The sequence below is a fragment of the Dermochelys coriacea genome, chromosome 1 (genome assembly GCF_009764565.3).
Source record: "Dermochelys coriacea isolate rDerCor1 chromosome 1, rDerCor1.pri.v4, whole genome shotgun sequence".
In the NCBI taxonomy this organism is placed as follows: Eukaryota; Metazoa; Chordata; order Testudines; family Dermochelyidae; genus Dermochelys; species Dermochelys coriacea.
Genome location: NC_050068.2, coordinates 273,375,683 through 273,390,879, shown reverse-complemented (window position 1 = coordinate 273,390,879; position 15,197 = coordinate 273,375,683). Strand labels below are relative to the sequence as shown.

General features: G+C 40.0%; 1 protein-coding gene across 11 annotated transcripts in view; it reads right to left on the bottom strand.

Moving 5' to 3' along the window:
• The window catches only part of ATP2B1 (ATPase plasma membrane Ca2+ transporting 1), a 135,044-nt gene that overhangs the window by 42,395 nt on the left and 77,452 nt on the right, over positions 1–15,197 (bottom strand). For all 11 annotated transcript variants that reach the window (XM_043492453.1, XM_038401278.2, XM_043492459.1 and 8 more), the window contains 3 exons: positions 9,674–9,871; positions 5,810–6,064; positions 5,603–5,728 (listed from right to left, as the gene is read on the bottom strand). In XM_043492453.1, coding sequence (XP_043348388.1) covers positions 5,603–5,728; positions 5,810–6,064; positions 9,674–9,871 — 579 coding nt within the window. The remainder of the gene's footprint in view (positions 1–5,602; positions 5,729–5,809; positions 6,065–9,673; positions 9,872–15,197) is intronic.

Genomic DNA, 15,197 nt, shown 5'->3' with positions numbered 1-15,197 from the left:
AGCAATAAAATCAAATGTTACGGGGGTTTTTGTTGTTGTTTTCAATAGAAGAGTCACTAAATACTTAAGTTATACATGATCCGTTGATTTGTGTTTAAAATTGCAGAAAAGTTTAAACACAGACTGTTCTAATTGGATGCTACAGCAATCTAAAAATGCATTAGGCATTTTCCTGCACTTTTTTCTGCAATTCCAACTTTTTACCAGAAACTCTCCCGTTCACAGGCCAGGCTTTCATTCTGCTTAATCCTGCAATGAATTTAAAGAGTCACATTCTTATGTAAGCTACTTGCCAACTAAATTATTTAAAAAGCTAGCATTAATATTACAACTGTCAGAGACAAGGCAAGCTCTTAAGGAGTAAACACTGTCTTGACAGCAAAATAAATTATATTCTTAATGTATTTTAAAATACTTTGTCTAAGAGTACATATCAGTAGTTTAGGATAAAAAACCCTACGGGATATCACTGTTATCTCAAAACCAGGCATTATGAAACTAAGCAATTTAGAGTTGGGGCTAAATTTAAAAAATCCAGATATGTTAAGGTGTAGAAATATAGCTAGGGCATCCAAAACAACTCTGCACAATAGAAAAAATTAAGAGTTTAGTCTGTCTTTAAAAATCAATTTACCTTCATCTGAAACTATGAACATTTATAAGTTAGTCATTTCCATATCTTAACATGTTTGAATTTTTTTCATAGTTAAAACTAAATTTATTTGCTGGATTTAGAAATATATTGTTTTGGAATAATTACTATATCCTAGTATTTTTTTTTCCCTCCCCACCGTCAATTACTCAGACATTCTTACAAACTTAACCCAGGAATTTCAGAGTGCTTTACAAACAGTTAAGTGTTCCACTAGTCCTGAGAGGTAAGCAAGATTGGAGTTTGTAAATATGGGAAACTGAAGCAAATGTTAAGTGATTTGGCCAGAGCAACACTGCAAACTAGCAGAAATGTGAATCCAAGAATAGTCTTCCTCCTTTGTTCCAACTACTAGAAAAAATGTCTCCCCAGCTAGCTACATTGTAGGGACAAAAAAATAATGTAAAGAAAATTATCAAACCTCAGCCACTACTGCGGTTAAGTGGTGAGGTACAATTGTAGGAGCAGGATTTTATATTTGTACTATAAGAATTAATGTATGATTTGATCATCCTGCCAGCCACCCTTTTTGAATAGCAGAAAGGAATTACCCTCTGTGACATTGGTAGATATGTTTCAGAGTAGCAGCCGTGTTAGTCTGTATTCGCAAAAAGAAAAAGAAGTACTTGTGGCACCTTAAAGACTAACAAATTTATTTGAGCATAAGCTTTCATGAGCTACAGCTCACTTCATCAGATGCATTTGGTGGAAAATACAGAGGGGAGATTTATATACACACAGAGAACATGAAACAATGGGTTTTATCATACACACTGTAAGGAGAGTGATCACTTAAGATGAGCCATCACCAGCAGGTGCGGGGGGGGGGGGGGGGGGGGGGGGGGGAAGAAGGAAAACCTTTCGTGGTGACAAGCAAGGTAGGCTATTTCCAGCAGTTAACAAGAACATCTGAGGAACAGGGGGGAAGAAATAACATGGGGAAATAGTTTTACTTTGTGTAATGACTCATCCATTCCCAGTCTCTATTCAAGCCTAAGTTAATTGTATCCAGTTTGCAAATTAATTCCAATTCAGCAGTCTCTCGTTGGAGTCTGTTTTTGAAGCTTTTTTGTTGAAGTATAGCCACTCTTAGGTCTGTGATCGAGTGACCAGAGAGATTGAAGTGTTCTCCAACTGGTTTTTGAATGTTATAATTCTTGACGTCTGATTTGTGTCCATTCATTCTTTTACGTAGAGACTGTCCAGTTTGGCCAATGTACATGGCAGAGGGGCATTGCTGGCACATGATGGCATATATCACATTGGTAGATGCGCAGGTGAACGAGCCTCTGATAGTGTGGCTGATGTGATTAGGCCCTATGATGGTATCCCCTGAATAGATATGTGGACAGAGTTGGCAACGGGCTTTGTTGCAAGGATAGGTTCCTGGGTTGGTGGTTCTGTTGTGTGGTGTGTGGTTGCTGGTGAGTATTTGCTTCAGATTGGGGGGCTGTCTGTAAGCAAGGACTGGCTTGTCTCCCAAGATCTGTGAGAGTGATGGGTCATCTTTCAGGATAGGTTGTAGATCCTTGATGATGCATTGGAGAGGTTTTAGTTGGGGGCTGAAGGTGATGGCTAGTGGCGTTCTGTTATTTTCTTTGTTAGGCCTGTCCTGTAGTAGGTGACTTCTGGGTACTCTTCTGGCTCTGTCAATCTGTTTCTTCACTTCAGCAGGTGGGTATTGTAGTTGTAAGAATGCATGATAGAGATCTTGTAGTTGTTTGTCTCTGTCTGAGGGGTTGGAGCAAATGCGGTTATATCGTAGACCTTGGCTCTAGACAATGGATCGTGTGGTATGATCTGGATGAAAGCTAGGAGGCATGTAGGTAGGAATAGCGGTCAGTAGGTTTCCGATATAGGGTGGTGTTTATGTGACCATCGCGTATTAGCACCGTAGTGTCCAGGAAGCGGATCTCTTGTGTGGACTGGTCCAGGTTGAGGTTGATGGTGGGATGGAAATTGTTGAAATCATGGTGGAATTCCTCAAGGGCTTCTTTTCCATGGGTCCAGATGATGAAGATGTCATCAATGTAGCGCAAGTAGAGTAGGGGCATTAGGGGACAAGAGCTAAGGAAGCAGTGTTTTAAGTCAGCCATAAAAATGTTGGCATACTGTGGGGCCATGTGTGTACCCATCGTCAAAGTCACAAAGTTCAGCCACCAGGCTAGCCGTGACATTATCGGGGATAGTGTTCCTGACGGCTTGTAGTCCATCTGTGTGTGGAATGTTGGTGTAGAGGGATTCTACATCCATAGTGGCTAGGATGGTGTTTTTAGGAAGATCACCAATGGACTGTAGTTTCCTCAGGAAGTCAGTGGTGTCTCGAAGATAGCTGGGAGTGCTGGTAACGTAGGGCCTGAGGAGGGAGTCTGCATAGCCAGACAATCCTGCTGTCAGGGTGCCAATGCCTGAGATGATTGGGCGTCCAGGATTTCCAGGTTTATGGATCTTGGGTAGCAGATAAAATACCCCAGGTCGGGGTTCTAGGGGTGTGTCTGTGCGGATTTGTTCTTGTGCTTTTTCAGGGAGTTTCTTGAGCAAATGCTGTAGTTTCTTTTGGTAATCCTCAGTGGGAACAGAGGGTAATGGCTTGTAGAAAGTGGTGTTGGAGAGCTGCCTAGTAGCCTCTTGTTCAGATTCCAACCTATTCATGATGACGACAGCACCTCCTTTGTCAGCCTTTTTGATTATGATGTCAGAGTTGTTTCTGACGCTGTGGATGGCATTGTGTTTGCACGGCTGAGGTTATGGGGCAAGTGATGCTGCTTTTCCACAATTTCAGCCCATGCACGTCAGTGGAAGCACTCTATGTAGAAGTCCAGTCTGCTGTTTCGTCTCTCCAGTCACTCACTGATTACAGACCTGAGGGTGGCTATCCTTCAACAAAAAAGCTTCAAAAAACAGACTCCAACGAGAGACTGCGGAATTGGAATTAACTTGCAAACTGGATACAATTAACTTAGGCTTGAATAGAGACTGGGAATGGATGAGTCATTACACAAAGTCAAACTATTTCCCCATGTTATTTCTCCCCCCCCCACCTCACCCCACCCCCCACTGTTCCTCAGATATTCTTGTTAACTGCTGGAAATAGCCTACCTTGCTTGTCACCACGAAAGGTTTTCCTCCTCCCCCCCCCCGCTGCTGGTGATGGCTCATCTTAAGTGATCACTCTCCTTAAGTGTGTATGATAAAACCCATTGTTTCATGTTCTCTGTGTGTATATAAATCTCTCCACTGTATTTTCCACCAAATGGATCTGATGAAGTGAGCTGTAGCTCACGAAAGCTTATGCTCAAATAAATTTGTTAGTCTCTAAGGTGCCAGAAGTACTCCCTTTTTTTTAAATTGGTAGAAATGCATCTGACAGACTGCCAGTGCCTGTACCGATGTTAAGGCAGGGACAGGCCAGAACCATCCTTATGACTGATTATAGTCACCCTTTTCTTTTAGGATAAGATTTCATTACAGTATTTGCTATAAGGTCTTGCTTCTTGTATGCATTGCAAACTAAATTGTGTAAGGTTCCTTTGTAATCCCTTTCGTAACCATATAATCCTTTCCAAAATTTTATCCTGTCTGAAGGTCTCTGCAAAAGACTGTTTGTGTGAATGAGGAATGTATGCATCAGGAAAAGAAGGTGTGAAGGTCATTGTTAAGTCAGATGGTCAAGGAAGGAGGTGTGAAGTAAATTAAGCACACCCGAGAACCATCAATGCACATCCATAAGTGAGGAAGGGCAGACTGACGACCCTGAGGTAGAGGCTGGCACCCCTAAAGACAAGAGAATTGATTAAATCGAAACCAGGACAGGATGACCCACTCCGAGGTGTTTTGGAATGTTAACATCAAAAGATAACACCAATTAAGGAGTAGTCGGTCACAAACTGACAGCAAAATCCATATAGACTTCAGCAGAGGGGGGGAGGAAAAAAAAATAAAGAAGGACTATAAAATAGAGTGCTTGGCCATAGTACTTTGGGTTCGTTTTGCCACAACTCCAGGAGCATCAGATCACAACTGGCAGAGCCCGGTTCCCCTCTGCAACCAATCTGGCTGGCCACTAGATTGATCCAGACTCTGGATTGCTAACTATAACCCTCAACTGCTGAGGGGGGGGGGGGGGGGGGGGGCGCAGGGAAGAAGAAAAACGAGAGAGAGAAAAAAATTGAAAAAACGTATGCTAACTGCTGTATTCTCAATAAATGCGGCGTATTGCCTTCTTCCCTGAAAAAGATCCCATGTGCTTCTTATAAGCGTAACACAATGTTCTCTTCTTTACAGGCCACCTTTAAAAAGCTAAACATACTTATGTAGAATATAGAGCTAAAAGGTTCTCCCCTCTCCCGTCAAAACATTGTGTCTATGCTTGTGCTTTGCATTGGAAGTTTCATATTGTCTGCCCTGAGATTATGCCGAGTAGAATACTCAAGAATTGACAAAAGATACAAAAGACAAAGCTGAAGGCATTTTTACAGTATTTCGGTTTTGTTTTACCCATTTAGCTTCCTTGGTTAACAATGTGAATGGATAACGTTAATAAAGTGTGCCACAGAAGGGATCATGAAAACACTGTGAGCCATCCAACAAATCCTCCAACAAAACCAAGACCTGACCAGACTTGATATTGCTGGTATTTCAAAAGATAAACCTCAAAAAGCTTTCTAATATAAGCTTTCGGGACTGGTTTACATATCATAAATGAGAACAGGACGGCCCATTTTTAGAAGAGTCTTTTGCAAGTCACTTTGCAGGTGAGAAGAGCTAATATATAAAGACTTATTAGGCATTGCCTCTGATGGCAGAATCCTGATAGCACAAGCCCTCAGCAGGGTCATTGGGTCCAGTAGGAAGGCAAACCAGAATTCTAGAAATACACAAGTTCCAGGGTCAGTTATAACTTAGTATCAACTACTCCATTCGATGAGTTAAATACCAATATTCACACACCTGACAGCAGCATAGGATCTTTATCCAAAGTCTTCTTAACCTGATCTGATTCTCCAGTCAACGAGCTTTCATCAATTTTAAGGTCATTTCCTTGAATAAGTACACCATCAGCTGGCAGAAGATCACCTAAAATACAAAGCATTAAAAACTGCAAACTTGAAACACACTATTAAAAAAGTCAAATAATTGAGTTAAATATATATTCACCATATTTTACTTGCGCAATATCCCCAACAATTATGTCAGCTACTGGTATTTGGATAACTTGTCCACCCCTGATGACAGTGAACTTCTGTTCTTGTTCGATGCGGCTCTGCAGCCCCCTAAACTGTTTCTCTTTACTCCAGTCATTGAAAGCTGTTACCAATACCACACAAACTACAGATAAAAGGATTGCAGCTCCTTCAATCCAACCTGTTTCACCTTCCTCCTCTTCTTCACCAACAGTCACTGCTCCACATGCTGTAAGAAATAAAAACTTTTTTAAAGTTCAAAAACAGACTCCTTTGTAATACATATGAACTTTCACAAGGAATACATTTACACTGACTTTAGTCTGGTAAAAGGATTTCCTAAGAAAGACTTAAATTAAAGCTGGTCAATAATATCTCATTCAGAGATTAGAAGAGAGAGCAGGAACAAGTAGGATCTTATGACAGAAGTAGTGTAGTTCAGAAACTCAGGACGGCAAAGAAGGATTTCAGTGTGAAATATAGGTGCTAAGCAGTTTAAAAATATCAGACTATTTATTTAGATATCTGGAGTCAGGTGCTTAAGTCTGAAAACTTTTAAGGGTCCTTATCACTGCAAAGGTAACAGCTATCCAGCTTCAGCAAATCTTCTTTGTTCACTTTTACCCGGCAGCTGCTCAGTGACAAGATTTTGGTCAGTTGCCCTACTACTATTCAGAACTCTGCCAGTAGTGAAACAGAAGAACACCTGTTTCACTCTTCTGGCTGCTTGGAGAAAGCTCTGAGCACCTGGGGGAAGATCCAGAGGAATGGAGACCTTTCCTCCCCTTCTCAACAGGATGTGAAGTGGAGTACCAGAAGAGCGGATATTTAACCTATCTTCCCCAAACAATTAGGAAGAGGCTCTAGGCAGGAAAGGAAGAAAAAAATCCCTCTCTGTTCCAGCAGCTAAAACGATGTGGATAGTGTGCCAGATAGTTAGTAGCTAGAGGCTTATTCAAAAGATGAGCCCCTGAGAGGGTTCCAACACTACCATCTTGTCAGAAAGCCCTAGTACTCCCTATCTCAACAGCTATGTGCTGCATGGAAGCCAATCTCTCCCAATGTTTCTCTGGACCTCACTGGTGGATCTTCACCACGGTCTTGTTCGACTACAAGCATTACCTGGCATATTTTTTCCAGTCCTGAACAGAATAAGATGAGATACTGAAACTACAAAAATTGGCATGTTTTCAATCTAGAATTAATTTCTAGTTTTCTGAACCACTTCGATCTTCCAGAGCAGACAATGCTTTTAACTTCTGTTTACATGAAGAAACGCTCCCCCACCCCAAATGTCACAGTAGAGGCAAAGGCTGCAACAGTGGATTTTCCTTCAAATTTTGAACCATAAAAACAAAAGCCATGCTTTGACAAAAATTTCAGTTTGAAAATTTCAAGAAACTCTGGCTAGTACTTCAACAACAGTGCTTCTAAACAAGTTGTAAAAGATGGTTGTGAAACTTATTTTGGATTTATAATTGGAACAGTTACTAAATTCTGCCATCCAAATTGGCAACAGTAGAAGTAGTATCTGGATGATCTGCAGAATTCTGGAGGACTACTTTGATTATTTCAGAAGTTGTAACAAAAGCAAAATCGGAGTTACTCTTAAAAGCTTTGATTTAGCAACTGACCATTATATCAATAGTATGAGATAGGGTGGATAAAAAACCATTAAACAAAAACAAAACAGGATTTTTTTTAAATTGGATTTTATTTTTAAAAATAAACATGTATTTAAGTTAAATCTCAATTAAATTTGAAATTGATAAATTATGTTATGGGATAAACTTATTAAAATCTATTAAAAATAACTTAAATTAAATTAAAAATTTATCAGTATATGTGTTTGGTGCCAACTATTAAAGAAAGTCAAATCACTGAGCTGGTAGAAGGCACTGGCTAAGCACCTGGAACCAAAGCTTGTTGAAATGCTATGCCAGCTCTTGATAGCAGTAGCCTCTTCTGAAGGTACAGAGAAAGTTTTCTTCATTTCTATTTATTCAGCTAATTCAGTTCAATGGCTAGTACATTCAAAGTTAAGAAATCAATTGGGAGTTGGGGGGAAAAAAAAAAAAACAGGAAAGTTGGTTTTCCTCTTTCCCTCTATGAATGAGAGAGTTAGGTGTGAAAAGATGAGATCTACTAGTTTTAAAATCTTGAAGGATGTGACCAGAAATAATCAGTTCTCTTCACTAACTACAGTTAACACTTTTTAGTTTTATAAATCAGTTAGTTTTAAATGCAAAACATGTTCTGTTAACTTTGATCATTTTTTTTTCTTATTTAGCCACCCATCACATTTGTTATATTTATCTAATGCAAAAAAAAAAAAAAAAAAAAAAAAAAAAAAAGGAATTTGAAAATGTATTTGCATTTTCATCCAGAGCTCAAAACAAATCAAATTTAAAAAAAAAAAAACTCTTGTAAATAAGAATTTCATTATTCACCATTTATAATAAATTTAAAAATTAAGAATCCAGGTAAAATTCAGACAAATTAAGCAACATGATCGCTTAAATAAATGTGTACAGATATCCTCTTGGTTAGCAAAACACTAAATTTAGTGTAAAGGCTATAATTAATTGCAAATCAACACGTGTTAATGCTTACAACTAATGAGAAGCAACCTTTCAGAAAAACTAAAGTACAAATACAAAATGATTTAAAATTGATTTAAATCAATTCATCCTGCTTGTTGATTTAAATCATGATTAAAATTGATTTTATTTAAAGAAATCCACCCGGCTATAAAGTGATACTTAAGCTATACTCCCAACAATTCTGTTTAGCTGATATTTATGCTAGTTTCTGAAATAGCAAGAGTTACACAAATTCAGTCAGGTCATCTGGTTGTCTCCCTTAGGTCTGAAGGGTTTTAGAAGATTCTTTGACAGTGGAGAAAAGGGGTTGGTGACTTAGACCTGTGGTCACATTAGTCACAAGAATTAGAATGTCTAAACTGAACTTGAGAAGAACAGCAGAGTTCTTTCTACAAGTTACCTGTGCGGCCTGGATAGGGTTTCACTTTGTCTTGATGGCTGGGTCAGCTTCTACAATCTCATGAAAGATGTATGGGAATGGGGTGAAAAAGCACCAGACTGGAAACACTTGTGTCCATTTTTATTTATTTAGTCAACACTTCTTTGCATTCTAGCTTCAACTTGTCAAAGCAAAGAAGGCTCCTTTATGTTTGTCCAAAAAACCCAAACAAAAACCCTCACTGAAGGCCTGATCCAAAGCAGGTGCTGAAGTTTTTAAAACAGACAGTTTGAGTGACTGTACAGACAGAACCTTTTCATTTCTGAATTGGAGGATCAAAGACAGTGTTAACTATCATTTACAAATGAGAAATAGAAGACTACTAGATATGCCAACTCCCAGTGGGGGCGGAAGAACACCTGGTGAACACTATCTGGAAACAATTCTGTTTATTCACACTCTTCAAGAAAGAGAAAAACTAAATATTCACTTGCATTTCATTGCATGAAAACATGAACTGTGTGGACTGTTTACTTTTGAAGTCCAGCAGCTCCTGCTGCTTATACCTCACTTGAAGTATTAAAGCTTGTGTATATCTCCACTTCACAGTCAAATGTGACTATGAACACAGAATACTATTGGAATTGCTATTTTAAATGCAACCAATGCATCTGTTTTTTTATGCTAGTGTTATCCCAGTAGAGAAGTGAAATGGAAAGCAAGCAAAATTACTTTGAATGAAATGTTCTTGGTTTCCATTGGCTGATTAAAATTGATCTTATGTAAAATTTACAACTGAAGTTTCACAACATTGCAATTTACATATTAAATATTTCTTGCTTCAAGGTTTACTTACCAGCTTCATTCCCTCCTGGAGGCTGGTAAAAAGAAAGGCCCAATGATATTATGGCTGCAATTTCTAATATAATTAGGGTAACATCCTGTAGTGCTTCCCATACTAACTGAAGAAATGTTTTTGGCTTTTTAGGAGGTATAAAGTTCTTCCCAAACACTGCTTCTCTTCTCTCTATATCTGCTGGATTTCCACTTAGACCTAAATATTAAAAAAAAAAAAAAAAAAAAGTCAATTTCAGCATTTGGTTTTTTATATCCTATGCATTTCCCATTCATGAAACTCTGTATAAGCCAGAAGCGTCACGGTCTACAACCACAGCTAACTTAACAGGTAGGAATACAGCATGATACTGTATATTAAATACTTTCAAGGATGATTCTTACATAATATAAAGTAATCTTTAAATTATTGGGGTTAAAAAAAGTAGGAAACTGAATGACAAATCCACCCAATTTAGGCTTAATCTATTTCTGCCTTTTTTATACCATTTCAGAGAGAATTGTCGTCTGTTACAGTATCTGACCATATATTTATGCCAGACAATAGATAAGACTAAATTGGTAGGGAGCTCCCACTACCACATTGTGGGGCACCGAGAAGTTCTCCTATATTTCATAGCTACTAAGGCCAGAAAAGGCCATTATGATCTAGTCTGACCTAACACAGGCCATAGAACTTCCCCAAAATAATTCCTAGAGTAGATCTTTTAGAAAAAGATCCAATCTTGATATTAAACTAGTCAGTGATGGGGAATCCACTACAACCCTCAGTAACTTGTACCAATGGTTAATTATTCTCACTGATTATTTATTTATACCTTATTTCCAGTCTGAGTTTCTCTAACTTCAATTTACAACCATTGGATTGTGTTTTACCTTTCTCTGCTAGATTGAAGAATCTATTATTAAATATTTGTTCCCATATTTCTACACTAATCAAGTCACCCCTTAACCTTCTCTTTGATAACTAAATAGATGGAGCTCCTCGAGTCTTTCACTATAAGGTAGGTTCTTCTAGTCCTTTAAACATTCTCATGGCTCTTCTCTGAACCATCTCTAATTTATCAACATCCTTCTTGAATTGTAGGCACTAGAACTGAACACCGTATTCCAGCAGTGGTTGCACCAGCGCCAAATACAAAAAGGTAAAATAAGCCCTCTACTCCTACTTGAGATTCCCCTGTCTGTGCATCTCAGGATCACATTAGCTCTTTTGACCACTTCAATCATACAGGGAGCTCATGATGGTTGTCACCTCCTTGGATCCAGCACATTAGCTTTGTTCTGTTTGCAATAGAATCATTTTAAGAAAATCAGCAATTCTATGTAAAAGAATTGGCAAAACCAAACTTATGCTAGCAAAGCCTTGGCATAAACGTTCGCTCATACAAACTCAGTTACAGTTATCCAGTTACAAATCATTAACATATAGTTATCAGAGCTTTTAATTGTACCATTAGCAATTCTTCATTTTTATATTTTTTAGTATCATTCAGTAAGTTATCCTATTCTACCCCTGAAGGGGTGTGGGGAGTTATGGAAAACAATTACCCTTTTCTGTCAACATTTCTTATAGTCTTTAAACAGGGTTTCAAAGGGCTTTTTATTCAATGTCCAGTTTTGTTTGGGAATCACTACAAAAAAAACTTCACAGGAAAAGTTTGAATGTTGTATTTTGAAGAGGTGTCTCCATTTTAGGGCCTTAACATTTAGTTGCTTTTAACAGTATCCCAACAACATCCATAAGTCAAACATGTCACTATCTGTAAGTTGTGTAACTCAAAGTCCACATACAAGTAGCAATACGACATTCAAGTTGTGGCTTGCATTCTCAGTATGCTAGTGCAAACACACAAGATGCCAGCTGAATTAGTGGCACCACCTCTATGATAGTGATATTTCTCACAAACACTTCCCGAAAAAGCAAGATAATCACCAGGGGACTGCTTCATGACTGAACTGAAAAGGCCAAAACATAGGTGAGTAGGCCAAACCCCAATACAGTAACTCCTCACTTAAAGTCATCCCTGTTAATGTTTTGTTATGTTGCTGATCCATCAGGGAACATGCTCATTTAAAGTTATGCACTGCTCCTTTATAACATCGTCTGGCAGCTGCCTGCTTTGTCCACTGCTTACAGGAAGAGCAGCCTATTGCAGCTAGCGGGTGGGGGCTTGGAATCAGGGTGGACCAGCAGCCCCCCCATCAGCTCCCCGTTTCCCTAAGTTCCCTGTGCAGCAGCTGCCCAGCAGGCTATCAATTGCCAGCAGTTCAGCTGTCCCTCCCCCTCACTGCCTTGGAGCTGCTCCCGGGCACCTCCTGCTTACTGTGCAAAGGGAAGGAGAGGAGAAGAGGGATGCTAATGTCAGGGTGTCTCCCTGCTCTTGCACCTTGATTACCCAATCTTCCACAGAGCAGGGGGACGAAGGACTCGACAAGGCTCAGGATGGAGGGAGCTTCCTGGCAGCAGCTGCCATCTCAACTTGCTGATCTACTTAAAAAGGCAGTGTACTTAGAGTGGGTCAATGCGCATCTCTCTCTCACACAGTGTGTGTCTGTCTGCCATGCTGCCTTGTAGAGTGTGAGGCTACATTTACGAGTTAACCCTTGAGGGCTCAGCCAATTGCTAGTTTATCATTTAGCAGTAAGGCATTCCCTGGGAAATATCCCACCCTCTGACTTCATCACCTCAACCAAGCTTCATAATCATCATCATCATCTCTGTGTACCATTCTTAAATTGTTTGTTTAAAACTTATAGTGTGTGTGTGTGTGTGTGTGTGTGTGTGTGTGTGTGTGCGTGCGTGTAGTCTTTTGTTTGGTGAAAAAAATTTCCCTGGAACCTAACTCCCCCTATTTACATGAATTCTTATGAGGAAATTGGATTCGCTTAACATCGTTTCGCTTAAAGTTGCATTTTTCAGGAACTACAACATTAAGTGAGGAGTTACTGTAGGTTATTCTCTTCTCTCTCTCCTCCCCTCCCCTCCCCCACACCTGTGCTCCAAGTGAACACTTAATATGTTGCTAGGAACAGAACCATTTTCTGTAGCTAAACAACAGTAATATGGATGAGGCAGTTGCGGGAGATGGCAGTTTCCCTGATACCTAAAGTGAGGGTCTGAACACCTAAATAATCGGGGGGGAGGGGTAGAGAAGAGCAAAATCATGTACTGTATACAACATCTTTAGGGCTCCTTCTCTGCAAGTCTACTTAAAAAAAACCCCTAAACTATCTCCCCTTATGTAGATATGCTGCCACTACTGAGGCATTTGCTGAATGCTCAAGTAGACACCTATGTGCAATTAGTAGTAGTAGATACTGAAAATGAGCCAAACCCAACCACAGAAAAAAATTCATTTCCATGTGTTGCAACCTATCCTGTCCCACTGTCTAAATTGACACCGCTCTGTTGGGAATCCCATGTGCGGTTAAAGCTGTCTGGATAGGGACTGATTACTGTTCCTAGAGCTGGGTCACGCTGGCACACTCCCCAGTTGTAGACCCCCATGTCTGACATTCCCAAGTCCGACCCTGCAGTCTCACTCATCTAGGCCTTGGAACTAGTGCCACCACCCTTCTGAGCCCTTTAGTTGCTTAGACATGTTCCCTCCAGAGTTTGCCTGGTTGCGAGTAATCTGGTTCTGAATTACACCCATCAGGGACAGTGTGATATTAAAGTAAGGAAACAGACTTACAAAGATATTTCTCACCCACACATTTTACTCTTAAAAGCATAAAAGTTAGCAATTTATGGAAACTCTTCCACACAATCCTCCTCAGTGGGATCTCTCACTTTTTGCAAGTCCCTGAATCTGGTCTAAATCCTTTGAGAGAGGCCTGCCTCCACTCCTTCTAGCTGCGTCTTCTGTTCTTGTGAGGATACTGCATCTTTGGAGAAGTCCACCTTTTAAAAAAGTATCTGTCCCTCTTTGGTAACATAGGAAAAAAAACAAACAAAACCACTCCAGCTCTCCTAGCCATATGAGCAGACCAGTAGAAATTCCAGATAGATGGTGGAGGGGGTGGAGGCGGATTTCCATGAAGAGTCCATTCAAAAGTAGAGGCCCTGGAGGTAGCAACCCCATTGTTTCACCTAGGTATGGCCATTCAGTAGTGCTCCTTGATTGCTCTGTTACAGCTTTCTGAAAATGTCAAGCTCCTACTACAACATGAATGATCTAATCCACCACAGTTACTTCTGAATAGCCATCAAAACCAAATGAAATTCCCAATGGGACATACACACATTCATTCACCCAGGATTTAGCTCAGGTCTACTCTATAACTTCAGCAGCTCTACACCAATGCAACTTGCAGCAGCCAAAGTTTGTATATCACTAGGGCGAATGCATACTGGGAATGCGTTGATACAAAATGCAGAACACCACAGGTGGGTATCCCAGTGTGCCGCATGCCCACCATCTGAAGCAATACCTTTTGGGAATTTAAAAGCACCGCCAGAGCGGCAAAAGCCACATTATCGGGACAAATGGCATCCCAACCGTGCATCAGTCGGGACACGGGACAAAACTAAAAATCGAGACAGTCCCGATTTTAAGCTGTTCAGAAAGCTGTAAGCAGACACATTCTTCCCAACTAGTAGATTGTCACTGGCTATATTAAAATGCCAATAGTAATTCTGGGCCTATTCCCTTGCTCCCAACTCATGAAGCCATATGCTGGCCACCTTGACAGCACCAAGGAAAGATTCAACTACTGGCTCAGCAAGTGCAGAATGACCGTTGAATGTGGTTTTAGTAGATTCAAGTGGCATAGTGTCTACTGACTAGACTGGATCTCCATGAGAAAAATATCCCAATAGTTAAAAGGCTCGTTACGTCCTGCTTACAATGAGGCAAAGAGGAAAAGTTGCCACTAGGGTGTAGGTGGTATAGCTGTCTGCCAAATTTGACCAGCTAGGCACGGGTGCTATTACAAGAGCTCAAAGTGAAGCTATGCAGTTGAGGGAAATTTTGAAAGAGCAATTTAATGATAACTCCACTGTGTTAGAGTTCTCTGGCCCTGGAGCTTTGAGTACTGCTAAATATTTATTTATAAATACTACTGGGTGTTTTCCTGAAGCTACGCTTTCTGTGGCAGTTGGTGTGCATTTACAAGTTCTGGTTGCTTTGATCACAACAATATTGCAGTATGCATAGCAGTAAACTAAAGATAGTGATTCTCCAAAAATATAAAAAAAACTTCATTGAGTGGGAAAAACAATACAGAGAATCGGTGTTAAAATTTTGTATAAACAATTTAACAGAGTAAACATTTAGGTCCCTTTGAGTGCACAAGGTAGTCAGTTGTGGATACAAATACACCAACCACAGTTCTCACAGATCACATTATGCGTAGCTGTGGTTTTCCTTCCTGTCCTCTGGTGTGGAGTGCTAGTGGTAAGGATGTACATTTTTTGGGGTGCAGGGAGCAGCCACCATAGAATTCTACAAGAACTGCAAAGAAAGCGAGTCTGGGGCTTTTGGACCTGAAGGGCAACCAAAGTCTTCAGCCTGTGAACA